Source organism: Prinia subflava, chromosome 1, assembly GCF_021018805.1.
Source record: "Prinia subflava isolate CZ2003 ecotype Zambia chromosome 1, Cam_Psub_1.2, whole genome shotgun sequence".
Taxonomy (NCBI): Eukaryota; Metazoa; Chordata; class Aves; order Passeriformes; family Cisticolidae; genus Prinia; species Prinia subflava.
The window spans coordinates 109,118,231-109,144,890 of NC_086247.1; the positions used below are offsets into that span (position 1 = coordinate 109,118,231).

The following is a 26,660-nucleotide window of genomic DNA, read 5'->3' on the forward strand; positions in this document are numbered from 1 at the left end:
GAATATGCTTATTCCCTGTCTCTCTCTTAATGCAATATTTTTCTAAAGAACAATGCTTTCTAGAGAAATCCAGGCTGACTTTAGAGCAAATTACTTTTCTTGTGGTTTCTTCCATTACTTGTTTATTTCTACCTCAACAGTTTATAACAATACATGAGTTCAGTTGCCTGTGATTCCAGATGGCTTTGTGAATGTGCAATTGGATCTTTCCTCCTCGTTTCGTCTGCCTTGAGCTTTTGCAATTTTTTTGTGGAGGAAGTGGTGTCTTTCCCTTTCTTCCCCTGCCAGACCCACGGTGTGGCTGGTTTGTTACACATGCTGAACCTTCTGACCACTCTGTTTGCCTGAGCCACTCCATCTTGTTCCAGCATCCCTTCCTGTATTTTCTTCCCACTCATGTTGAAATGTTTTTACCACCTGTTATGTTTGCAGTTAGTGTTTAGAGCTTCTCTCCTCTATTCTGTTTTCCATTCCACTGATATGATTATCAGCAAGCTCACCAACTTTCTTTTTAACAATAGTAGACAATGTTACTGCTTGTTCTTCTTGATCTCTTATTGTTACCTTGGTTATGTTAGTGTGGTGACCCATCATCTCTCTCATACATTGGCCCCTTTTATGTCCATCCCTATGGACAGAGTAACCCTGGTGTCACTCTGAATTTTAGTGGAGGTGACACTGGATGTGCTACTGAAATCTGGGAGAATGTTATGAATGCCTTTAGCATGCAGTTTCTGAAAGAGCCCTTACTCTATAGGTATGCAGCTAAAGTACTCATTCAGGTTGATCTCATTGTGCTCCCATATCTTTTATCTCTATACATGATAAATATAGTTGAACCTTGCTTATATTCACATAGTTGTTGATACAATTTTCCTGGTTTTCTGCTTTTTGCCATGCCACTTCTTTCTCTTTACTCCTTGATTGACTCCCTGTTCTTTATCAAGTCACATGAGCCACAGAAGGCAACACACATTGCAGCATAGAGATATTTTTTGTTTTTATTCTGTTCAGATGCTAAGTATCTAGATAAGTGTTTTCCCATTGATTCCGTTTCTTTCCCTTTCTGCAAGAGTAACATGCTGTCCTTTTGGTTGAGTGACAGAAGATGTTTTGTGTGGGATTTTGAAAGAGTAGGAAACGTGAAACCTGTAAAAATTTGAACAAACTAACTTTGCTTGACTGTACATATTAACAGAAAGCACACATTCAATAACCAATCTATCTCCTTCCCTGAAGAGTCCACCCCAAAATACCCACATTTCTTCAGCAGCTTGTTTAAATCCAAATGCTGCCATTTCATGTGCTGTTTTTAGACTTCTTGGCTTACAGAGAATCTCTTTGTTCTAGGTGCAGCATTGTCAGAAGCAGTTAATTGTGCAGAAGTTAGATATTTTTATTGATAAGAGAAGGTTAAAATTATTTGAATGCATTGGAGTTCCTTGGAAATAATGAGTCAGGATATGAGGATTTGTTTGTGTTGTGTCCAGCCTCACCCTTCTTAAAATCAGCTCCTTGTTTGTGTGTTTCCTGTTTCATGGCAAAGCTGCTGAATACAGTCGGTATCTCACTGCAGCCATTGTACAGGGAGTGTGCTTGGAGCACGGCAACCTGCTTAACAAGCTTCCTGACAGGAGGTAAAGGTCTTCAGCCACTAATTCAGAGTGGGATTGCAGCAAATACACCAAATTTGCTTCCCAGTGGCAACCCATAAAAAAGCATCTTTATTCTAGTATAAAGTCCCTTAGTATGTGTGTAAAAGATATATTCAAAATCTCTTTTGAATCTTTTCAGATTAGATTGTATATTTTCAAAATGGAATACAATGTAGCTTTTTCTTTTTCTTGTTCTTTTTTTTTTTTAATGCATAGCTGCTTATTGTTTGGCATTTGTTGGAAACCTGGCTCATAGCCTTTAGCAAGTAAATGTTCCTGCACTGCTAAGGGGGTGTAATGCAGAATACATGAAAAATGAGTTGATAGTGTGAGGGTGGGGAGTGCATTACTTTGCCATCCATTATTGCTCCAGCATTTATCGTATGCTGATATCAAAATAGGAATTGCAACACTTTCTCTCAGGTTTTGAACGTCAGAGTCCTCCTGTGTGGCATTAGTTGGTATTAGTCACAGTTCAGAAGTCAGCCTGTGGGAATGTTCAAGTACCCTCCTTATATTGTCAGTAACATGCCTCCTTTCAGTGTGTTCTCCATAAACTAGATGGTTAGCTGTAGTTGATGACTTGTCAGGATTATTTAAAACCTCGCCATGTTTGGCAGGGGTAGACTTTTCTGTCCCTAAGCTTTAAAAGAATGCTTCTTGCATTCTTTTAGTATGACTTATTGTTTTGGTTACTTTCTCAATTTCCATTTTCTAACTATCACTGAAATGTGATAAATGGCAAGTAGGTATTTAAGACCCTTACTGTCTGATTGTAAGTATTTTTTAAGGTGTTGATTCACTGTTACAGGGAAGAACTGAAGACACAAAAGCTCTAAGCTTCAGAAACTAAAAGTAATCCTCATTATTACTAAAATTATATATTTTAATGTAACAATGTGGGGAGAAAGAGACATTCTTATTTTCCCCCCGAGTTCTTAAGGTTATTTCTGCTGCTGAATATTGCAGTAAGTGTTGGCAGTCACAGATCAAATTGCTTTGAGTGGCAAAATCTTTATTCAGAAATGAGTGTTTCTTCCCTGAGCAACCACTTACATGTATTTCATATCCTTTGGCTGTTATTTATATAAATATTGCTGCATTGTTTGCATTTAAATATCAAGAGTTTAAAACGTAGACCAGAATCATTCATCATTATTGTGTAAAAGTAGCTTCCCATCTCATACTACTGTTCTTCCTCACCACTAGAGAAACGGTAATAGCGGAACTGTTCTTGCAGGACCCAGACTCACGTTCTGCTGGCTTGCAATGTGATGTTTGTCTGTCTGTTCCTAGCAGTTATGTCTCCTCAGAGGATGATGAGGTGCTTTTGCCTTGCAGTTCCCCCACTTTGCCTGCAAATGTTTTGCCCCGTGACATGGATAGGAATGCTTTAGCAGCAAAGGGTACCTGCAAGTAAGGGAGGCAACTTAGCAAACATTAAATATCTATGACCACAAAAAGTTAAATAAGAAAGTTAGCCTGCCCTCTGTGTGTAAAGATTAGCAAACACAACCTGTTGGAAACCAAGAGGCCTGAGCGGAAGAGATTTGTTGCTTGTTCAACAAAGAAGAGATGCATGCACCCCTGAAAATTCACTTGGGGGCCATATGTGGATTTGTGAGGTATTTGTTTTCCCACAGCAGACTGAAGAGAAAAATGGCTGTGGAAAATACAGTATTCGACAGCTAATGGGATGTGTCATTCAAGTTCTTGGTACCAGTGTAAACTCTCCTTTGTAGAAGCAATAAAAAAGATCCTTTCCCCAGCCTAATTCTTCACTTAATGGTTGTACCATATGGTGGATGCTGCAATCAGACTGTACTGCACAGTAGCCCTGGGTATCAAGATCTCTCTTCTGGGTGGGATTGGCTGTGTGTGCCCAGGCTGAGGCTGTTCCCAGCTCCAGTGAGGTCTGGCTGCATTGGGCAATGTGAGAGGTGATTTATGACTGTGCTGGTGCACACCCTTCCCCAGGTGTGACAGTCAGAGGCTGGGACAGACTTCCGTGTTGAGGCACTTGCGGGGAGCTACCACTTCACTCATAGGAGCAGGGGCAGAAGAGAAGGGAGCCTTGTTGGTGTGAGGAGTCTCAGGGAGGGTCTTTCAGCCCACTGACTTTGTCTAAAATATGTTACTGGGGCTTTTGAGCAAAAACTGGCTACTGTCAGAGCTGGTCTGAGAAGCAACATAAACCTTCTAGTAATTATTAGACAGATGGTCTCTTCCCTCCTCCACCCCATCTGTACAACTCCGAGCTGTTGCACTAAGGACAAGTACTCCGGAGTTCCCTGGCTGAGCATGAGAGTGAGGAAAGATGGTATCCTGCTTTGTGGAGACCTTGCTCTGCTCTCCCCAAAGATACAGCCTTCGAGGGAATGACTTCCCATCGCCTGTGAGGCTAAGGCATCGTTTCGTGTCCATCTGGGATAACTGCAGCAATGTCAGTAAACGAAGAAGAGTGCTATGAGTATGACTATGAAAAGGAAAATGAGAGGCAGCGCACCTTTAACAGGCAGAGCCTTGACATCTTGGAGGAAGGTACTCTCTACTGTTTGTTTTTAATCTTTCTTGGTGGTAGCACATGACAACATACAAGTGATTTGAGTGATATTTGTGGTTTAAATAGGCAAAAATTTCTGGTTTACATGTGTAGCCAATATGTTTGGATGAAGCATTTGTCTAATATCTAAATAACATAAATCTTAATTTATGTATACTTCTTTAAAGAAGAAAGGCATGATCAACAGATGCAGGCTGTGCAATACCTATTTTATAAGAAACAGAAATGGGGAAATTTTCTCTCTCTGGAATTGTAGTGCATTTTTTATATGCACACAATGTGTGTGTCTTATGAAACTGTATATTTTAGGTTGTCATTCCCAGCAGGAGCTTCTAGAACAGAGCAGCAATTTTGTGCTTATCCATGAATTTGAAAGCCCATAGACAGAAATAATCCAAGTGTGGGGTCTTATGACTTAAATTTTCAATATAAAAACCAACCCAAAAAATGTTGTTGTACTTTCTGGAAATAATGGGCAACTGGCCTGTTCAGATAGAAATTAGAATGTATGTGCAGTGAAAATCATCCTGTGCACCTGCTGTATGGAGAGCATATCTCTGGTATGGTACCTATTCTAGGGCTGCTTCCAGCCAGTCTAGTAACCTTTTTCAGGGTTTCAGGTAGCAAAAGCTGAATGTGCCATTCCTTTTATTTCATGGGCTGTAGATTTTTCTCTGAAGCAGTAGTTTTATGGTAGAGAATGGTTACTCCCAAATAAACTATCTTAAAGCTGATGTAAGGATGCTTTGAAGGATTGTTAGCACAGAAAATGCAATGTGCTGTGAATTTACATCTTTGTTCACCTCAGGGTTAACAGTTCCTGTGTCCAGAGTTCTTGGTGAATGAACCATGATGAATGCTCTTTGAATGCTATTCCATAGGCTTTTCCTGTAAAAATTCCCTCATAATCAAATAACCCACCTGGTTTTCAGATTTGTGTGTGTGTGCAAAAAAGAAAGGTGCTGAAGAAAATACTGGTAAAAAGAAAATATAAAACTGGGGATTGGGATGGAGAGGAAGCTTATTAAGAGATGCCAGCTGACTTTTTTATAATTTATTCCTGCCTTTGTAGCAGTTAAATTATTGCTGAAGCATACATCATGCTGTTCTTATTCTTTCTGCTGACTTTACCTTTCATCCAGATCTAACAGTCTGAGGCTGTTCTTGTTGATTTTGAGAGGAGGAAAAGGAAAAGTGGAGTTCTATCTGGGATAAATTTAGCCCTGTGTTTCTACAGTGGCTTCCTCTCAAAAGCTCAGTGTGTGTTTGAAATGTTTTCTAAAGATGCTTTTTCATCTCCACCTATGCGTTCATGTCACCTACACACAGTGCAGAGATACACAAAACTTATATATGGTATTTCTGTGTATCTTTGCACGTGGGAGTGCTTGCAAAGGGTAGTATTTCTCTCGGAGAATGGGTGAGTCAATCCATTCTGTAAGTAAAGCAGATGGAAACACCAGCATATAGCCTTTTCATCCTGAACAAAAGAAACATTTTAGCTATATCTGGCTGTAAATCTGGTACCGGAAATGGGAAATCACAAGATATGCTTCACTTCAACCATTTATAGTTATTGAAAAGAAGAGGATAAAAGTTGTATAAATAAAACTCCTTAACTGTTTGGCCTGTTCCATGTGCAGAATGTGTACTCACTTCTTGACTATTATTTCCATTGTCATTTTGATGTAATGAGGTTTTTCTCTGTCCTAGCATTTAGATGCTGTAGCTCCCCTCAGTCCTGTTTCTGGAGCCTGTCACAGAACTAAGGTTTGCCTGGCAGCACTACAGTCAGGTCTCTTGATGAGAGTGGAAGGCATCTTCATAAGGGTCTGGGCAGAACAGTCCTAGAGTCACTGCATTGCTTTGGAATTGTAAAGTTGCCTAACAGCAATATGTTTATTTCTCATTTGATAAGCTGGCCTCAGGGCTGACTGCAGTGAAACTTTGCTCAGGGATATCTGTTGATAGTGTCTACTCAAATTTTCTTCATAAAGGAACCTGAGCTGTGAAAGGACAGCCTGTCAACTTCCTTTGATTAGTGATTTGTTGGGTCAGCTGTTTCTGAAAGGGTCTATGTTTTGGTTCTTGCTTTTGCAGCTGGGAGAGGAAAAGATTCTTACCTATGTAGGACCTATGATGGCAACCATTTCCATTTACTAATGTAGTAGTTTAAAAGTCCTGTTTATCTAAAGTACTTAGTAAATGCAGGCAAAGAATGTGTCTCAAGTTGAATTAAAAAGAAAATGTAAGTGTTGAGATCACTATTAAAATCTTAAATCAGGCACTGCACTCCAGGGGTCTGATTTTCAGAAAATGTAAAATACAAAAGGATGGAGACCGCTCAGAGCTCTGGAATCTGTGAATGCTAGAGCAAAACAGATGGAGAGGAATCATTCTTGGAAGCTTTGGCACAACCATTCCCACCCGAAGAGTTGGAATAGGAAAAGATCACATATTTAAGAAAGCAGACAGCTGACAATGGGTGGCTTACAGACTTGTAACTTCATTTTAGGATTTTCAAAGATGTACAGATCCTGGTTTAAATCTTTCACCCATGTATTAGTTACTTTGACTGCAGTTTAGACATTTCTTGACAAGAAATGAATGGAAATGAATGTCAAGACAGTAACTCAGTGGCTAGCAGTAAAAAATCCTGCAAAAAAAGTTTTAACTTTGAAGAGAAGAGCTATCCTGAGCTGTATCTGTAAATGATGTACGCATTAAGGCAGTTAGGAGAATTAAGGTGTTCTCTCCAGAGACTTTTTCTTATTTTCTTAGTTTTACTTTGTGTCTGTATTTTCTGAGTTTCCACATTTGATCTGTTTATGCTAACAGAAGGAACAAGTGCCTGATGCTCTTTTTGAAATGTCTTTTAACTTGATTTTTCATTCATCACTAGAAAATTTCATGCAGTTCATGTCCTACTTAGAGGAAGTACTTTGAAATTACTCCCTGCCCAAGGTTTCAGGGAGAGGCTTTAGAAAAGAAGTTAAGAACAGTGGCTTGTTGTTTTTTGGGGTTTTTCTGTGAACCTGAGTTTAAGTAATGACAAAGGTTTGTATGTGAGGCTTTAATATTGGATTTGCTAAGCTATTTGAATATCTTATGAGAGAAATGGCAGTAAACAAACACTCCTTAAACCATAGCCTGAAACAGCAAGAACAAATCTCTTCTTCCAGAAGAATCAGTACCTGCGGCTTAATATTGAAAGATTATTTTGCCAGCTGTGGCATTGAAATTACAGTAAGCCATGCTGTAGCATTTGGAGAAGACAAAGCCCAAATCTATTGGATTGTCTGTTGAACTTCCTGACCATGTATCCCTCACACCATGTTGTTCTCCCAGACTCCTGCAGAGCCGCCCACGGTGTGGCCTGGCAGCTGTGAGGCAGTTGGCGCGCTGTGACCGCTCCTTGTCCCTCTGACCAGGGTCACGCCACCGCTCACCTCCCCGCTGGCCTGCTCCCTGCTTCGGGAGTGCTGGGGGAGCCTGGGGCAACTGCGGGGCTGTTCTGTTGGGGTTTGGATTTCTAGCAAGCTGTGACTCAGAAGCACATTCTTCAAGCTCTGGTGACAGTAGTATCTTAAAATTTTTAAGCTGTTTAGATGGGCATATTCTCTTAGGGCTGTCTCAAATGTGGCAAGTAACAGCAGAACTGAAGTCTCTATCCCGGTTTAGCCATGGCTGCCAGAAACTCCTCTGCATTGGAGGAGAAGGTACCATGTTTATCTTTAACTGTTGAAGATCAGTAACAGCTGACAGCACATTTGAAGTACAATTTTTCTGAGTTTTTTTGAAAGGTGATATACCTAATATGGCACAGTTTCAGAATTCCACATGTGCTTGGCTCAAGTTGATGTAGTGCTCACAAGTAACCTGTGCCAGAGCATAACTATTAGTGGCTCTGGAACTGAGGCTGTAATTTTTAGTGGGTGCTTTATCTTTGGAGTGTAAAAATAGCCTTTGAGGAATGAATCCATCGAGAGGAGTCTGAGTCTGCCAGGGTGTGCAACAACGAACATTTGCCAAGTGGCAGCAGGGAGCACGGCTGCTGGGTCAGATTTGCCATGTGTGTTCTGTGTGGCTCCATGTGCAACCTTCAGGATGCAGTGCCCTTGCCATTGTGTCTTTGATGTTTGGACAGAGCTGTGAGCAGAGGGGAGTGAGACAGAAGCTGATTGTGAGGCAGGGCTTGTCATAACTGAGCAAGAATATAGCAGGCCTTGCTATAGTAAAAGGCTTTGGGTTGGGAACTGTTAAGAAAAAAAGGCACTGTCCGCTCCCACCACCTTGTCAATAAGAACATGGGTGTTTAAATGGCAAGAGATCTGTGCTCCATGACAATATGCATTTCCCCTGATAGAGTTTCTGATGAATTAAAATTTTGCTAGTAGGGAAATCCTCATGCATTGGGCCTTCCCTGTTAGACTCTGAAATTATACAGGTCAATATTATCTACCCAAAAAGTGAAACTTTACAGTGGCATGCTAGCCCTCTTATGCTTCCCAGTAGTTAGAAATAGATGTGAAGAGGAGCAGTGGGAGCTGGGCTTTCCTCTTCAGCAGTTGCAGCTCTCTTTTATTCCATTAGTTTATCCTTGGTTGATGGGTCTCAAAAATGAAGAGGGAGTATATTTTGAGGGATGCAGGGAACAGGAGCTGAGGATACCTGTGACTGCTGGCACTGGTGATGTATTTTTTCTTCCTTCTATTTGAATCCTTTGTTTGGCAAGTGGTGGCTCACTGCAGAAGTTGCCAGTAGTGGTATTCTTGTTCCCCTTCCCTTCTATGCCTGTCTCCTGTTCCTGCAAGCATCCTATACTCTAAGTAGCATACTTGTTGAATAGGTGACTTTCAGGGAGCAATCCAGAAGAGTGTGTGTTCCTCCATGTCCCAGTGCATCTCCAGCTCAGGAATCAGTGCTCCATTAACTAGATGATAAGAAATAAATGCAGGGTGCACCCTTTCACCTGTACTTACTTTGGGAAACACAGGGATGTGGTTACCAGTAAATTCGCAGGCTTTAGGATGGGATAAAGGTGGTGCAAGTTACTTTAAGGCAGAGGAAATGTTTGATCTGTGTAGTGTTTGTCCATTGACATGTTTGGCTTTAAAAAAAAGCCCAGATACTTCAAACTGCAAATGTGTCCCCAGTACCATGTATTTAGTACTGACATGAAAATAATGTGATGGGAGCTTTCTCTGCTCTTTGTTTCCTGTTCTGGATCTGGGACGTTTAGCTTCAAAGCACTTATCAAAATAGGTAATTTTTTTTTGATTGCTCTTTCTTTCTGTATTGTCTATCAGCCTTCTCCATAAGCTGAGAAGTGCAAATTATATTTGATTTGGCTGTTTGCATGCATCCATGCACTTAGACACAGTTCTCCCTATCACCCTCAAGCAAAAAGCTACTGATGTGTGAGTGAGCGAAAAGAGGTCAGTAATTTGGCACTGTAGGTTTTGCATTACAAGGCACTGTCCTTCATTTGCTCTTGTTTTATCTTTATAGCAGTCCCCAGGCTCTCATACCCATCAGATACTCCAGCAGGCTAGAAACCTGATCCATTACATATGTGGCATGTGGGGGGTATTTTTCTGCTGCATACTTCACTGATTACTCTTCTAAATGGTTTAACAAAATAGTCTATCTTCCTCACTGATAGATTTTTTGGTCTAAAGAAATCTACCAAGGAAATAAAAACTGCTGTAATAGGAATTGGCCAAATGTTATCTCATAGTCTGTGGAGGCTGAAATAAGTAGGTGTTTAGACACTTTTTAGGATTTTTTTTTTTTTTTACAATGATGCTTCTGAATTCCCCTCTCCCCTTAGGTTTCACCTTCTCTTCCCCGCAAGCCCTGATTTCTGAGTAATTGAAAGCAACACCTCTATGCTAGTTTGCCCTCCTTCCAAAAGAAAATCCTTCCTTTTCGTTGGTAGCTCTGTGTTTCCACAGTATTGTATGTAGTAGTAGTAGTATGGACAGTAGTTGACTGACAGATTTTATTACATGCAGTCTATTGAAAATTATTTTCACTTGGATGAAGAGGATGCATAAAAGGACATTTCTGCTTTGTAACCCTTTTACACTGACAGAGCAGTGTACGAAGATCTCTGTTTTGACAATCACCAACAGAACTTTGATGGAAGTTTCTAGATATAAAAGCTATTGGTGACCAGATTCTACTGTGCTGTGCTGCTGATAATGTCTGTTGTTATAATGCTGTGGTATTGCATTGCCAGGTTAAAGTTTAAATGGCAAGTTCTGAAGGAATAACCAAGGGAGTATCCACACACATCAGCCTTTATCACTCTCCCAGCTGAGTGACTTTACTCTGTCTGTGGGAACACCATCCTTTTATCAACCTGGCTGTTAGGAAGGTTGTATATTTACCTGAATTAGGATGGTGTGAGGTTGCCATAGTCCTGCTCATTGGTGATTGTTAATGCTAGGTACAGAGTTGAAATGAGCTTGCTAATGACAATGTCAAATATTATTTTATGGTAGTGATGGAATGTTGTAACCAAGGGAACTATTTAGTGTGCAGTTGTATTGGAAACCTGCTGGCGTCAGGGTTTCTGATAGATGTCTTATGACATGACTTATGAACTTACTGTATTTAAAATAAAACTGAGTTTATGGTGATGTCAGTTTGTGTGTGGATGAATAGTCTTCTGAACATTGCACCTTCTGTCTTTTTGTGAAGTTTTTGTGAAAAACTTGGGTTAAACCCCTTTTTTAATTATAGCAAATGCTCTCTGCAAGTTACTGCATTTTTTTCTGTGGAATCCTTAGTAGTTTGCTTTTGGGTAATATAGCTTGTAGTTTACAGATGTACTGTATTTTCGCTTCTGCAGTGGCAGAGCTATTCTTTCTATTGATATGTTGTGCTTGTCAGGTTATTACTTTGAAGTATAAACTTTTTGCTGTTAGCACTTTCAGACTTATTATTTGGATATATGCAATTATATTTTGAATATTTTTGTATAGCATTCTTTGAAGTTCACTGGAACTACTCCTGTCAATAAATATAAATGTTTTTAGGATGCAACCTGCAAAAGTAGAATTAGATAAATGGGAAAATAAACAAATAAACAAATTGCCATAATTTAAGCAATTTTCTGATGTTTAGGCAGGGGAAAATATCCTCCAGCATTTCAACAGATATCTAAGTACTGTTGCATTTGATGTATTACCCATGTGCCTTAGTGGTGGTCAGCTGTATGTTTATATGTACGCAGACTGTGTGTTTATGAATTAGGTAGTGTTGTTTCCTTGGTGTGACAAACTGTCTCCTGCTAATATTACTGCACAGTTCTGCCTTTTTTTTTTCTTTCCCCTCACTATATAAATCCTATTAGGCCTGATCTGTCTCTTCCCCCGCCTTAGTGTGCACTAGAACATCAGCTTATCTGCCAGACGGAGCCTTAAGTGACATTGCCAAGGGTAAATCCCCTGAAGAACAGTTCAGGCTACAGCAGCCTGGTAACTCACTGTCCATGTGATGCACTGAATTTCATTAACAGTCCTTTTTTGCAGAATTACAGGTTTTGAGGAAAAAGTGTAGTTGAAAAACAAAAAAGAATAGAAGGGCAGAGCAGAAAGTGCTGTTGTTTCCTGTGACTGTTGGTGAATTTTTTGAAAACTTCTTGTCTTCTTGCTAAGTGAGTGTAGCTTCTTAAAAGGATCACCTATGGTGGTAGACTGAACTTCTACATACTTTCTTCAGTCTGGCAAAACTCCTGGTTCCACCTTAGTGATTAACAATCTCAACAAGTCTAAGTAAATATTTGTTATGGGTGAAACCGGTCACTGTGGTGTGGCTGGGTATTATAAAACCCATTTCTTATTTTGCATGCATACTTTGCTATCTTGTACTGTAAAACCCAATTCTTATCAACTTACTATGACATAGTCTCTTTCTGATGAACAGTGCCTCTAACAGTACTGGAGTTACATATTCGTGGAGTAATGCTACTGCATGTCATACGATGAGTAGGTAACATGATAGAATCCTAATTATGTATCTAAGAGCCTCTGTTTTGACTTCCTGATTATTTTTTTAATGAACTCAAGATATTGTTTTTCAGAGAAGAAAGTTTGTACATTTTAAGTTTGTTCTGCCACTGACAAAAGCAAGTGGTTTTTTATAAGAGGAGCATTTGCATTACCAGTACCACATGAATCTAGGATTTTTTTGAGGGCAGCTTGGGGGAGCAGGGGTAGAGTTTTGTTTGTTTGTCATTTTGTTTGTTTCGAGGTTTTTAGCTGTTATGTGCTCATCCAAAGGTTGGCATAAGCAGTTTTTAGATGAAAACTTACACACATCTAAACTTAGAAAGATATTTCTTGCAAAGGATGGGAGTTGAACTTCAGTGAACCTTGTGTGTGTCTTCCAGTTCAGAATATTCTGTGATCCTCCCCCAACAGCACTGCCTGTCTGATTAATGTTTTGCTTTATTTCTTTGCAGTTTTATGTGCTGAAAGAGTGGGCCAGATGACTAAAACATACAATGATATAGATGCTGTAACACGTCTTCTTGAAGAGGCAAGTATTACATCTGTTTAAGGACCCCTACACAGTGTGACAAAGTAGTACTGAAATTACGTGGCACTACTACTAAACATTGTTGGTAGATCATCCACCATTGTGTATGAATAAGGGCTGTAAGTGTATGTACACTTTATCTCATTGTTAAGGCAAATACTCTTTCTAAATAAAGATCATTTGTTTATTTCAGTCAAATGGATTCATTACTTCTGGTTGTTTTTCAGCTGAGGCCATGGAACTTGTTCTTGGCCAAATGTTTGCCCTAATAAAGAAGGAGGAGGAGGAGGAGGAATCATCTTAAAATGACACATATTTTTACTGTACATGTAAAACTAAGAGTATCATTATTGATGGATATATTCTTTTCAGAAAATAATTTTAAAAAGCTCACAGACTTGTTTTCATAATAATTTTCTCAGATAATTTCTTTCCAGAGAAGTACATAGACACAAAATTAGAAAATATCTAGTACTCTGTTTGTCTTCTTTCTTTCTTTTTCTTATGTTTGGTTGATTTGATTGTCATTTGTGGAGTTTTTAATACCATTATTGTGGAAGTTGGTGTTCTTGTAATCCTTAGAACTCAGGAAATGTCAAAAAGCAACTGTCACAGTACTATGCTTCTGTTCAATAAATATCATGATAAACTGATTAAAATTAGCTAGTTTTCTGCAGTAAACTTGAGCAATGATTTTCCAAAGAATGCTTGTGAGTAATTCTTGAGGTGAAAACTGTTACAATTGTATTAGTTCATGGCTGACTGCAATTTAGTCCTTTATAATAAATTGCTTGTTTATTGCAATAGCAATGTCAAAAATGGGGTCTTTCCAGCCAGTTGGGTGGTCTGTTATTCCTCTAATTCTGGAAGGAAACAAGCATGGGAATGAATGCTCATGTCTCCCACCTGTTCTGGATACACCTCAGTGCAGTACAGTCTTAAATTTTGTGCTTTGAGCCAAACCCATTCAAACACCTCTGTACAGATTAGCTGTTAAAACTGATGTGTTACCCAAAAGACTTCTGGAATAATTCATCACCTTGTAGTAACAGTCTGTTAACTTGTTTGTGCCCTGTTCCCTTTGCCTTGTTTGGCTGAGATCTACTGAGTTTGGTCTGTGGCTCCTTCTAGTAATGATGGCAGCATTCTGCCAAACTGTTTCCTCCCCTGAGTCTCTGTGGCCAAATGTCTGTAGATCCAGGCATCACACTCATGGGAGCAATGCTTGAAGGACCTGCTGAGCCAGTGTTTTAAAGCTTCTTGTCTACTTTCCTATCTGGATGTTTGGAAGGGAAAAATAAGGAAGTGTATAACATGTCAAACTTTATTAAAAGAAATACTTCCAGTGAGCCATTTTGTTTTATTTGACCATAATTTCAGATGAAATTACTTTGTTCATAGGGATAGTTGCAGTTACAGCACCTTTCTCTGCTCTCCATATGATGGTTATCTTGCAGGATTTAACTCCTTCTGTTGCTTTCACACATACAAGTGAGAGAACAAACAAAAGCTATCCCTTGTCTGTTTTTCACATTCATGTTTGCAAGCTTCAGGTGCTTGCATTACAGCATTGATAGAGTGAAAGGTGCAGCATTTGGGAAGATAGGAAAGAAAAGATCTTGGAACAACACGTGTGCAGATATTTTAGAAATCTGTGCCTATAACCCTGAAACTAGGAAAAGGGAGTGGCACCAGGCCTGCCTGGCTTTGTGATAAGAATTGGAGCAGATTTCTTCATGAATCTGCTTTCTCATCTTTTTCTAATGATAGTGTAAATGTGCCTTGCTTCTCAGTATTATTTTTTTATGCACTGCTGTAGTAAATTGGTTCCTTATAATTGTGTGAGTAAGTAGCCTATACTCAAACAGAGATTTAGAGCTGAACTGCTAAAAACTTGTGTAGGAAGGCTGGAGGGGTTATTTGAAGAGCCTGGACATGCACTTACTTTCCTCAAATTGGAAGTTAAAAAACATTGCTGATAGATAGCTCCTCCTCTGTAGAGTCAGAACCATAGTAACATATTTTTTCCACTCAGAATTTATGAAGTGAGCCGAATTAGTGAACAATAAGCTGGCTTAAAATATATCCAAACATATTTTGGATAACTTTATGGCACCTATTGTTCTGAAAGATTGTACATAAGATTACATAAAGATTTTGTGTCTAGATAATGCCAGTAGCTTTCAATGCAAATATAAGTCTGACCTTCAGAAACCATTTGGAAAATGCTGTTTGCAGATACAGCATTGATCAATAACCTCTCTTTTTGTTTACTGGTTATTATATAACTTTTCCATTATGAAAGCCTCTTGTTTCAAATTCATTGACTTCAAATCTGTGTGAACAGTAGCTGTAGGTTTTATAGGTTTTGTCATTAACATATTCATGACATAAGGTAGCATTTAGTCATAAAATCTGGATGGTAGTCAGGGGCAGTAAGTAAACTCCAAACAGTGTTTTCAGTGACAGAGAGAAATTCTTCTCCAAATGGTGTTGAACTAAGGCTACATTAAGGAGTTAACCACAGCACCATTTTACCACTATTTAAAAAAATCTAGTAGTTAAATAAGAAAATGATAAATAGAAATGGTTAGTGAACAGCACAAAATTTTATGCAGTTTATCATCCTCTCCCAGGCAGATTACAATCCCATGTACCAGCTTCTGCAAGGCTGAGACATCCATATGTACATGTCATCAAGAGGATAAGCTCCTAGTTTTTATTGGTACATGTGGTGAACTGTCAAGACAGGTGATTTCCAGTACTGTGCTCATAGAGGAGAGGGAGGAAGAGGCCTAGCATGACATGGGAGTAACCACTTAATGTAGTTTGGGGCATCTGCAAAAAGGAAAGAGTTAGGGTTTGTTTTCATACAAAAGCACTAATGGTTGGCATACACAAAAACAGGAGCTGAACAGTCATTGTGGTGGAACTGGCTTCTACTCTTGCATAGCTTATAGCCTTTTATTTGTAGGTGGAGCAAGTGGAAACTGAAGAATGCTTTGAGAGAGTCAGTCCTTTCTGAATAATGCTGTTGGGAGATATGCAAGAGTAGAAAAGGAAAATCGACAAAAACCCCCAAACAAATAAACCCTCACAGAAGGAAAAAGTCTTTCTATTTTCAAAATGCTTGTTCTTTCCCTTTTGAGGCAGTTTTACCCTCTCTCTGATCCTTTGGTGATTAAAAAAAAATTGAAATTGGCTTTCTATTCTTAATGCTTCACAGAAAGAACGGGACTTAGAATTAGCTGCTCGGATTGGCCAGTCACTGTTAAAGAAAAATAAATCACTGACAGAACGAAATGATTTCCTGGAGGAGCAAGTAGAACACATCAGAGAAGAGGTAAGATTTTAATGCCTGAATGCAGTATGTGCAATGATGGGGGGAATTTCCTTCTAGCTTCACCTTGTCCATTCATTTGGCTGTGGGCAACCTACTCCCGTGTCTGACCACCCTCACTGCTAAAAATGTCTTCCCTATATCTAGTCTAAATCTCCTTTCCTTTGGTTTAAAACCATTACCATTTATCCTGTCACAACAGACCCTGCTTAAAAGTCTGTCCCTATCTTCCTTGTAAACCTCCTTTAAGTACTGAAAGGCTGCAATAAGGTCACCCCAAGCATTACCTTCTCCATGCTGAAAAATCCCAATGCTCTCAGCCTTCCCTTATAGGAGAAGGAATATTTTTGTGGCCCACCTCTCGACCTGCTTGAACAGGTCCAGAACTGTCTTGTCCTAAGAACTCCAGAGCTGGATGCTCACCAGAGATCAGTTGAGGAGGTGAATCACCTCCCTCAACCTGTTGGCTATGCTTCTTTCGATGCAGCCCAGGGTATGGTTGGCTTTCTGGGCTGGGAGTGCACACATTGCTGTGATCAATAAAACACACCAGAAAGCTTCTATAATTTCAAGTAGCACCTGTACTTTAATAGAGCTCTTTATCTGCAAGTTCAACTATCACTAAACTCCAACTTAATAAATGAGCCAGGAGCCAGTGTTGTTTCTCCTGTTCACAGGCAGTGACCTTGCTTTGTGACTCTCACTCGTGTGTGGTTTTGAGTAAGACAGAGAGCAAGAGAACAATGAACCACAGTGGAGTAAAAACTTCAAAAACAGTTCATAATTAACAGTGCTCAGGGATGTGAGATGTTGCATTCTAAAGATCACACATAAAGGATAAAGTGCAGATGTAGTGATCAGTGATGTGTAATAAATGGTGGTGGAGCACACACAATGATAATATCCTTTGATGTGACCTACCCTTTTTGACATGGAAAACTAGTTCTGTTCTCTCCCAAAGGATTGCTGTTGCTTGCTGCCCATTTCCCATCACGAGGCAGCCCAGCTTGTGTACTGGTCAATACGACATGTACTAGGTATGTGCAAGGTGACTGAGCAGGACTGTGCATTCATATCATCCACCTGGAGTGGAAAATTTGATTGACGAAGGTGGAGGACAGGGACAAGCTGCCTTTGTCCATGTTTGTTTTTATTTAGTGGGACTGAGGAACAGCATTAGGGAAAGTGTCACCAGAAATAAGCCTCTTACCAGGTGGCTTGGTATGTTGGGCCATATGTTCTGTCAACACCCCTCTTTCACACTGTTATTTTGACTCCTTCAGAAGTTGATGCTTTTGAGGCAGAGCTCATCAGACTTCAAAGTCATGACACTTTTGTGTATTGAAAATCTGCTTTCGTACGTTGCAGATTTTCTGTTGAAACTGAATCTTGAATATTTGAACAGAACAGTATCTAAGACAACTGTCTTTAGGAGCGAGATAAGAGAAAAGAATTTATTTGATACTTCTAAAATTCTGTAAAAATTGCCTAAAAATTGTTTGTCTGGGAGATACGTATTTTCTGTAATACAGCAAAAATTCTTTCTGGTGTGTGGTGTAAAATTAAGGTTTTATTTGTATATGTATCATGGCATTAATAATTTAGCTTTATATCTCTTTGACCTTTGTCGTGACAAAACCTTCACTCTATCCCATTAAGCAGACTGAGTTTTTCCCGTGTGCTGGTAGCATGCCATGCTGATAGGTACATGTCAAAGTTACAATGACCTGTGCAAAGTGCATCAGATTCTTGTGTTTGTCTTTTGAGTTTTTATTGTTAGGTGCTACTAAGTTTAAGAACGGGCTGTGATCATGTTCAGTAAAAACTGATGTAATCGAGATTTTTGCTGTACTAGAGAACACAAGGGTGAGTGGACTGAAGCAAGCACTTTAGTGTGTGCCCAGACACCTCAGTCTCAGCTTACTGTTTCACAATTGTATTCTAGATGTAAATATAAATATATAGATATAAGTATTATACTGAGGAAATGTTCTTAATTGTAAAGTATTTTGCTTACAGAGATGGGTGTCTGTCTTTTCAGCAGCAGAGTAGTTCCCAGGTGCAGTGTGTCTATCTGCTGTTCAGTAAGAATGCTACAGCTCCATGTTCCTTTTCTCTGCATAAACTTTGATATGCATAAACTTTGATATGATTCCTCCTTTGACATTAGAGCTCAGTATCAAAGAAATCTAAACCTTAAATCTGCACAATGTGAATTATGTTTGGAATGGAGTAGCTCACTAGGTTTTAGCTGCTCCTAATCTTTCTAAATTTCCTAGTTTCTGCTTCCTTTTCCTGTACATATTTAGTTCTATGTTTCTGAAGCTAAAATGGCAGCACTTCCAATGCAGTATCAGTCCTCAAATAACACCACCTTAAACCTGTGTTATCTTCTGAGTAAAAGCCCTCTAGACCTGTTATTCGAGTTCCAGATCACCTGTCAGAGTTTGTGTTTTGATGATAGCAGGTTTCAAAGTCTAGGTTTGATTTTGTTCTGTGTAAAGTGAGAGGAAAGGAAAAAGTTGAATTAGAATCTGGAATGGTGGCTTAAAAAAGAGAGCATTGTATTTGCTCTATTAAGAGTAGAAAGTAGTGTTGGAAAGACAGAAATGCTCTTTGACTTGGTACTTGTATGCAGTCTGTTTACATACAGTCTAACAGGGTGTCTTCCTTTTGAGTTATTCTAACCTGTTAAGCACTTAATTGCTGTCAGGAAAACAAGTCAACTCTACTCTTGAAACAGTTGTTCATGTTTCAGTAGAGATTGATCCTGTGAATTAGGTCCCAAGTCTTTCAACTGTTGTTTGCTGTTTGAGGATACTTTTATCTTCTATTTAAATTATGTTAAGACAGGTACGGCTATTTCATGAGTTAGTTCTGAAGCTGAGTACAGCTGTCAGGCCAGCAGAGGCATTTTAAAGCCTGAAGAGATGAGTTATCACCATGCTTGGTTTGTGGGGTGTCCTGGGCCTTGTCCCATAGCAGCAAGGGCTCAGTCTCTATTGCTTGGTAATACCAAGATTGTGCAACAGTTATATGGCAGTGTTTACTCTGGAGAGCACATGTTGCAGTGCCTTGTGAAAATACAGAACAGACTATTTCTGTTCATAAAACAAGTCCAGTGTTTTGCAGTGGGAAAATGTGTTGGGTATCTCTGGGATGCTGATAATATTTGTCACCAGCCTACCTGGTGCTGTGATCTGTGCTTTGGGTTTGGATTTAGATCGGTGTTGAAAACAATGTTTTGGCTATTGGCAAGCAGTGGTTGCACAGCATCCACCACGCTCTTTTCTTTTTGCCTCATGTGCCCCCATACCTTCCCAGCATTTTTATTTTTTTAATTTCCCTCTTCACTCTGTCCACCATCTGCACAAGATGCTGGGAAGGTGCACAGCTCTGGTAGCTGACCCAAACTGACCAAAGGGATGTTCTATACCATATAGTGTTGTGTTCAACAATAGAAGGTCAGGGAAAGGAGGAAGAATCTGGGATATTCATGGTTATGGTGTTTGTCTTCACAAGTGACAGTTTTGTGTGTCAAGGTCCCACTTTCCAGTAAGTGGCTGAACATGCACCTGCTGATAGAAAACAGTGAATAAATTCCTTATTTTGCTTTGCTTGCATGAGAAGCTTTGCTTCACTTATTAAACTGTCTCAGCAAGAAGTTTTTCTTGCTCTTGAGATTCTGAGTCTCTCCTTCATCCTGTGGGGATTGTGGGCAGACTGTGTGCTCAGCTAGTGGGTGTTTAGCTGCCCACCAAAGTTAGCACACCACAAAATGCTGCATCAAAGGGAGGTGTTGCTGGAAGTTACTGTAGTGAGTGTTTCACAGCCTGACTGTGAAACTGAGATTGGAAATGAGCTCTGGAGGTCATCTGGTCCAAACCCACTTCTCAAGCAGGGCCCCCTTACAGTTCATTGCCAAGGACCATGTCCAGACAGTGTTTGACTATCTCCCAAGGATGGAGACCCCACAAGCTCTCTGGGGAACCTGTGCCAGTGCTTAGTCACCCTCACAATTAAAAAGTTGCACCTGATGTTTTGGAGGGACCACCCATGTTTCAGTTTGTGCCTATTGTTTCAGGTCCTGTTCATTAAAAGATCAACCTTTCTGACTGTTCACTCTCTTTTGGAGGTTTGGAATGCACACAAATGACAGTAAAAATAGTATCCTCAGTCTTTTTAATTAATAGAAAAAAAAACCAGTAGCAAGAGCTGGAGATGATCTGGAGTCCACCCACAGACAGTATCTGAATTCTTGCTTTTTAAAGAGGCTGAGCTACAGTGTGCTGAAGGGAAGTGAATTGTTATTTTTGGTTCAGCATTTTTGCTCTTCCTGAAATGGAGAAAGCGAGCCTCCAAAAATTAATGCACAAATTTTATTTAATAGTTTTCTAAAATGTGGTTAGATGGGGATGTTTTTTTCCCCTTGCTATTTAGATCCCATGTCTCAGGAGGGCTTCGTGCCTTAGCACTTCTCATTATGCAGAACAGTCTTAGTTAAGTAAATGACCTTGTTTGCTTCAAATTCTGAACAACTGAAGTCCTTTTTTGGATTGTGTCTGCTCTTTTGTTCGATGAAAATGGAACAAATTCAAATCTATGTCATTGATATTCTCTGTTTTTTTCCAATAGTAACTACAAAGAAAAGTGTGCTTACAATATGAAAAGTGGAAGTTTAATAAAAAGAAACATACTGTGCATTTTTTACATGGGAAAGTGCAAACTGAGGGCCAAGTCTTGCAGTGCAAGTGGAAGGGAATGGATGTGTCTGATCAGTTATGCTGTCTATAGTTGTGCAAGGCAAATAAAAGTAATCTCCTGCTGCTGGCATCTTAAATCACGGCTGTGAAGTGTTGTACATGCTACTCTCTAATTGAGGTTTTAACCCTTTCCTTGGAAAATAGCGATATAAAATAACAAAGATTACATTTGTGGAGCTCACAATTACAGGAAATCTTAATTACCCACTTTTGATATTTTGTTCATTCTTGATAGATGTGTGTACTAAGTATGGGAATCTCAAACTACTTTACCAGAGCCAAAAAAACCTGGAAACTGACTGCAACCTCCACTGTTGGAACAGCCTCAGAACAGCAGCCTCCCACTGTGTGGTGATTCTGCAGCTCAACAGGCACTTGAGTTGCAATTGTAACCTTACTGTGCAAGCATTTCAATAATTTTATGTAAAGTCTCCTGGAGAGGAAGGAATATCTGCATCTGAGGCCTGCAAGGTTGGCGTCCCAGCCAGGAGGTGACAGTCATCACACAAAATGCACAAAAGCAATGCTTGGCTTGATTGTGCCACATTAATTTCTTGTTGTATCAATGCAATATATCCATTGTGGTGCATATGAATCTAGACTAATGTAAGAGGGAGTCAGGATTGCTCATCTCAAAGAAGGTAAAAAAACCCTATTCTAATAGCAGCGAGTAAATTGCACATTTGGACTTGTAAAAATACATTTAATAGCTATTTTAAAAGGTGTACTTTCCCTTCTTTCTAAGAAATAAAAGAAATTGTTCTGGTCTGTTTCAGTCTTGGACTCTCGATTTAGTCCAAGATGATGCCTGGAGAGTGAATAATGAGCTAATTTGTGGTGGTTTGCTTAAAAATGTGTCTGGAAAATCAGCTTACTGATCTGTGAGCTCTTTCTCTGTGTAGGTTTCTCAGTTGCGGCATGAGCTGTCCATGAAAGATGAACTGCTCCAGTTCTATACCAGTGCTGCTGAAGAAAGCGAACCCGAGTCCGTCTGTTCCACCCCGTAAGTCAGTCCGTCTGCAGCGTTGAACCATCTTCTGTTGGACAATTTAATAACTTTGGAGAGTGGTAAAACTGCCCCTGTATTGGCTAGAGCTATAAATGGGACTCCGAACTTGGTGCGAGGCTCCAGCTGGAAGGATTTGCACGGAGCCAGCTGGCTATCCAGTGCCTACAAGAGCCAGGAGGGGAGAGTGCACAGGGAGGCTGCTGACACAGCTCTGCAGCTTTTAGAGGAATTGGGTCACTCTTGTGGTGGGGCAGCCATGGGCCGCACTGACAGCAGCCCAGTACACCACATACACTTGCATGTGCTAGGATGTGCTACATAAGTGACCCTTGTGCTTGAAGGACCTGTGAAGGCACTATGGAAAAAATCCAAGCTGAGGGAAAGAAATAAAACATGGGTTCCAGGCAGTTTTAGCTGGCTGAACAGCATTGCAGGCTCTGAGGGGCTGTCTGCCCTTGCAGAGTTATTGCTGCATTCTGATGAAGCATGTGCAGCATTAATCAGGAGCTGTTGGATTGCTCCCTGTATTAAAGTGGTTTCTTTTCTCATAGCCTTGGCTGAATAACTTTTCCATAGGGAATGTGGGCGCAATAATAAATAACATTTTTAAATCCTCTCTTTTGAAATTCACTGCAAATTTATTGCTGCCCAAAAGTACTGGCACGAGTAAGCTGTATTTCATGTGTCTCTTTGCTTTTGAGATCGACGTTCAGTCTGTGCTTCTGTGAGATTGGCCATAATACATGTAAAAATTACTTTAAATTGTTGCTTTTTCCTACAAGGCTGAAGAGGAATGAATCTTCTTCCTCCGTCCAGAACTACTTTCATTTGGACTCTCTTCAAAAGAAACTCAAGGACCTTGAAGAGGAAAATGTTGTGCTTAGATCTGAGGTGAAATTGCTCCCTTTGTTTTGCTTAATATAGTCGTTCATCTAAATGCCAGAACACGGGTATTGAGAAGCCTGTAATAAAAGCTGAGAGTCTAAATAAGAGTATAATTCCACATGTAACAGATCTATATGTAGTTGTTTAATCACCATCCTTTATCTTTTTTAATGAAGGAAAGGCTGAAATGTGGAAGCTACGTGGAATCACAGAATTGTTTCAGTTGGAAAAGGCCTCTACGGTCATTAAGGCCAACCTTTGACCAATCAATACCTTATCAGCTAGACCAGAGCCCTGAGTGCCATGTCCAGTCCCTTCCTGAGCACCTCCTGGGATGGTGACTTCAGCCCATCCCAATGTATCATAGCCCTTTCTGTGAAGAAATTCTTCCCAAATGAAGCTACATGCAAAGCAGTGTTTGTGTAGTAAGAATGTGCAGGAGCATGGGCAGATTTTGCAGTCCAGGATTGCACTTTGAAACAGGTTTTAAAAGGCTGACTGGGCAGATTATATGTGACTTGAGCTGCAGATCTCAAGTTTGTAGGCTGGCATGGTCTCTCATACCAATTCAGTGTTTGTCAAAATAATAACTGGTAGCCTAAATTTGTATTACAGTTCTTCATTTTGTGTTTCAAGTCAGGCAGTTAATATTTTAAACAGAATGTGGTCTTCTTCTCTTTATTTCTTAAAATATTCTGTTTGTTTCACAGATGACACAGTTTTCAAAATTTAATAATTGAATATGAAGGGAATAATTTTATATTTTCAGTCCAAGTTTTAAACCATGGAAGCCTGTTACCACTTGGTAAACATGTAGCAGAGTATAGCAGAAGAAATACTTTTGGTCTAAGAGAATATATGAAAACAGTGTTATTGCCATTTTCAACTGCAAATGCAGGGCCTATTGTAAATAGGTAGTGCCGCACCTTTGCACAAGAACCAGGTAATGGACACTGCTGTGCTCTTAACTGAGAAGTTGCACAAGGAAGATGAGTAATAGATGGTCTGAGAATAATGGATGTTAGAACTGAGGGGAGCCACTGCATCAGGAGCTGGCAGCAAACCCCATGCAGCTCTGCCTTCCCACCCAGGGAGATGCAGTCTGTGCCAGCAAGGCACAGGATGAAGCCAAATCTGAAACCTGTGATCTGTGCTGTTCTCTGCAGATGCAACCTGTGGGTGTCTGTGCATGCCCCAGCTTTGGGAATAGATTACAGACCCACCGAGGTGGTGCCAGACAGGACCAGCTGGCTGCAGCCGTGCTGCTCTTGGCACAACCAGAGTCAGAGTGGAAAAGACAAAACAGGAAGGGAGGTAGCACTAAGGGGCTTTTTTGGATGCGTGGTTACAGTGCCAGAACTTTTCAAATAGAATTGAATCTCATATTTTTAAAATACTTGAATGTTTAATTCAGTTGTTTAAACCAAGCATTTATTTAGTTTTTGATGACACGTAGCTTTGCTCAGGTGACCACATCAAGTTCTGCATGTTAGTATTTTGTATGTCCAAGCCTTTCTTTTTCTTTTTACTTTTAGTGCAAAATACACAAGTGACATCTAGTGGGGATATGGTGATAATGATGCAAATTTCTTCATGCAGTAATGTCTCTGCTGAATGTTCACCTGGCCTCTTTTTCCAGAACATGTGGGAGGGCAGGCAAAAGCTGTGGTTTCTCACTGTCTTCCTGAAGGAGTGATTAGAATAGCTTGTCTTTCTGAAGCAGATGGAAGTGCAACAACAGACTGGCAAAGAACAAATGTGCTAATGTAGCATATTTGATGTGGATTTCTTGAACAGGCCTGTCAGCTGAAGACTGAAACAATTACTTATGAAGAGAAGGAACAACAGCTTGTCAATGACTGTGTAAAAGAGCTAAGTATGTTCCTACTTCTTTATACTTTTTTGAGATAGTTCAGTAAAAAAACCAAAACAGATCAGTCAATCATGTTTTTCTGTGATACTTATTTTTGTTTTATAAATGACTACAAGGAGAAATTTTCTGGCTGAAATTTCACAGCAGATGTTGGCTAAGGCTACATCTTTCTCATTTAAAAGTAGTTTTGCATTGAAAATATTCAGTCTCCTTTGCAGCATGAGCACTTAATGCCTTTCTGGTTGTGTGTCCTACTGTGTTTTTCAAAAATGCCTTACTGTGAACTGAGGGTAGGATTCTGCTGAAGCAAGTGATGTTCCAAAAGAACATCTTTATGCTTACTTTTCTGAGTTTCAGTTTGTGATGTTAATTGTAATTACTTACCTTAAAGGGGATGCAAACATCCAGATTGCCAATATCTCCGAGGAGTTAGCAAAGAAAACTGAAGATGCTGCCCGGCAGCAAGAAGAAATCACTCATCTTCTCTCTCAGATAGTCGACCTGCAGAAAAAGGCAAAAGCTGTAAGCAATCCAGTTGAGAGACTACTATTGTCATTTGCTATTGATGTAACCAGAGGACAGATTAAAATCATCTCTGTACTGGAGCCTAAAGGGAATATTCCACCTTCCTTATGTGGATGACCTTGTCTGGTGTTAAATACCTGGCATACTTGACTAGAAAGCATCAATTTATTAAAAGACGCATATATGATTTATCAAATGCAATAGTTAAAATTATTTAAAATATTAGATACAAAATTCTGCTTTGAGGGATGTCAGTGAGACAGGAATGTCAGTGCAAGTATTTCAGTGGGCACATACTTGTTTGAAGCTTCATGTAGCAAGGTGCATTCTAATGCTGTGTATTCTTGTGTTAACATTTTAAACATTTTTAAACTAATGTGTAGGTTAATATTGTTGCAGAGGAGATGTGAGAAAAGTTAGAATGTTCCTACTTACCTGTAGTATAGAATACAAATATCACAGGACAAAACATCACAGTATTTCTAACATTTTTGGAATATTGTAGTGTGCAGTTGAAAATGAGGAACTTGTCCAGCATCTGGGAGCAGCTAAAGATGCCCAAAGACAGCTCACAGCAGAGGTAAGTACATTACTTAGTAATGCAATAATTTAGTAGCAGAGCAATGACTATTCACTTTGCCATGAGAGGTTTAGTCTGAGCTGGATCAGAAACATTAAATAGTTTTGCCTGTGCATATAGAATGAAGGAACATTTATGCTCCTATTAGAGTTCAACCCCTTTTCTTTGCTAGTCTCTGCTCCTTCAAATGACATACATTTTGAAACACAGAGACTTATGGACTGTACAGGAGCACCTTTAGAGGTTGACTTCTCCAGGCTGGTAATTCCAGCCTATTTTGACTAGTGAGATAACATGGAAAAGGTCATTTGTGCTCTATTTGTTTGGTGTATAAACATAAAGCAGTCCAGTATTTCTGGTTGTGTTATGGATGCTACATTCACGTGAAAAAAAATGGACAGGATGGAATTAATAGAGCTTGATCCCTTTAGGATGTGTCTTGCACTTGCACTACTTAGTCATGAAGGTGGGAATGGCCAGAGGAGCTTTTCCAGTGGGTGGACCTTTTGTATCTGTGATGCTCAACATAGATTGGGCTCATGCCTCACCATTACTTTCTTTGGAAAGAAAATGAACCAGATCTCTTTTTCTGAACCAAATAGCTGATTTTTATGAAAGTTGTAGGAATGTGGTGTTTCAAACTTCTGCCCCTTTGCCAAACTTAGTTGAAGTGGCTGATGAACCCAGAGGCTGTGAGGGTACACAGACATCTGTAGACAGAGTGATTACATAAGATACATTTCCTGAGAAAGCTAAAAACAGGCATGATCTTAGGCTGTTGAAAGCTATATGTATGTATGTATGTATGCATGAAAGTCCTGCCTTTAAAATTCCTAAGTCCTTTGTACCGCTGTGGAATGTCTTGTCCTCAGACCATGGTGTTTGCCATGGTGGTCATTGTGGCAGTGATTAAGCAC

General features: G+C 39.8%; 1 protein-coding gene across 3 annotated transcripts in view; it reads left to right on the top strand.

Moving 5' to 3' along the window:
- Window positions 1–12,702: 12,702 nt before the first annotated feature.
- TRAK1 (trafficking kinesin protein 1) overlaps window positions 12,703–26,660 on the top strand; it is a 39,501-nt gene continuing 25,543 nt past the window's right edge. For all 3 annotated transcript variants that reach the window (XM_063407255.1, XM_063407264.1, XM_063407274.1), the window contains exons 1-7: window positions 12,703–12,768; window positions 15,995–16,111; window positions 21,774–21,874; window positions 22,663–22,771; window positions 24,563–24,641; window positions 25,030–25,160; window positions 25,669–25,743. In XM_063407255.1, the coding sequence (XP_063263325.1) occupies window positions 12,718–12,768; window positions 15,995–16,111; window positions 21,774–21,874; window positions 22,663–22,771; window positions 24,563–24,641; window positions 25,030–25,160; window positions 25,669–25,743 (663 nt within the window). In that variant the 5' untranslated portion in view covers window positions 12,703–12,717. The remainder of the gene's footprint in view (window positions 12,769–15,994; window positions 16,112–21,773; window positions 21,875–22,662; window positions 22,772–24,562; window positions 24,642–25,029; window positions 25,161–25,668; window positions 25,744–26,660) is intronic.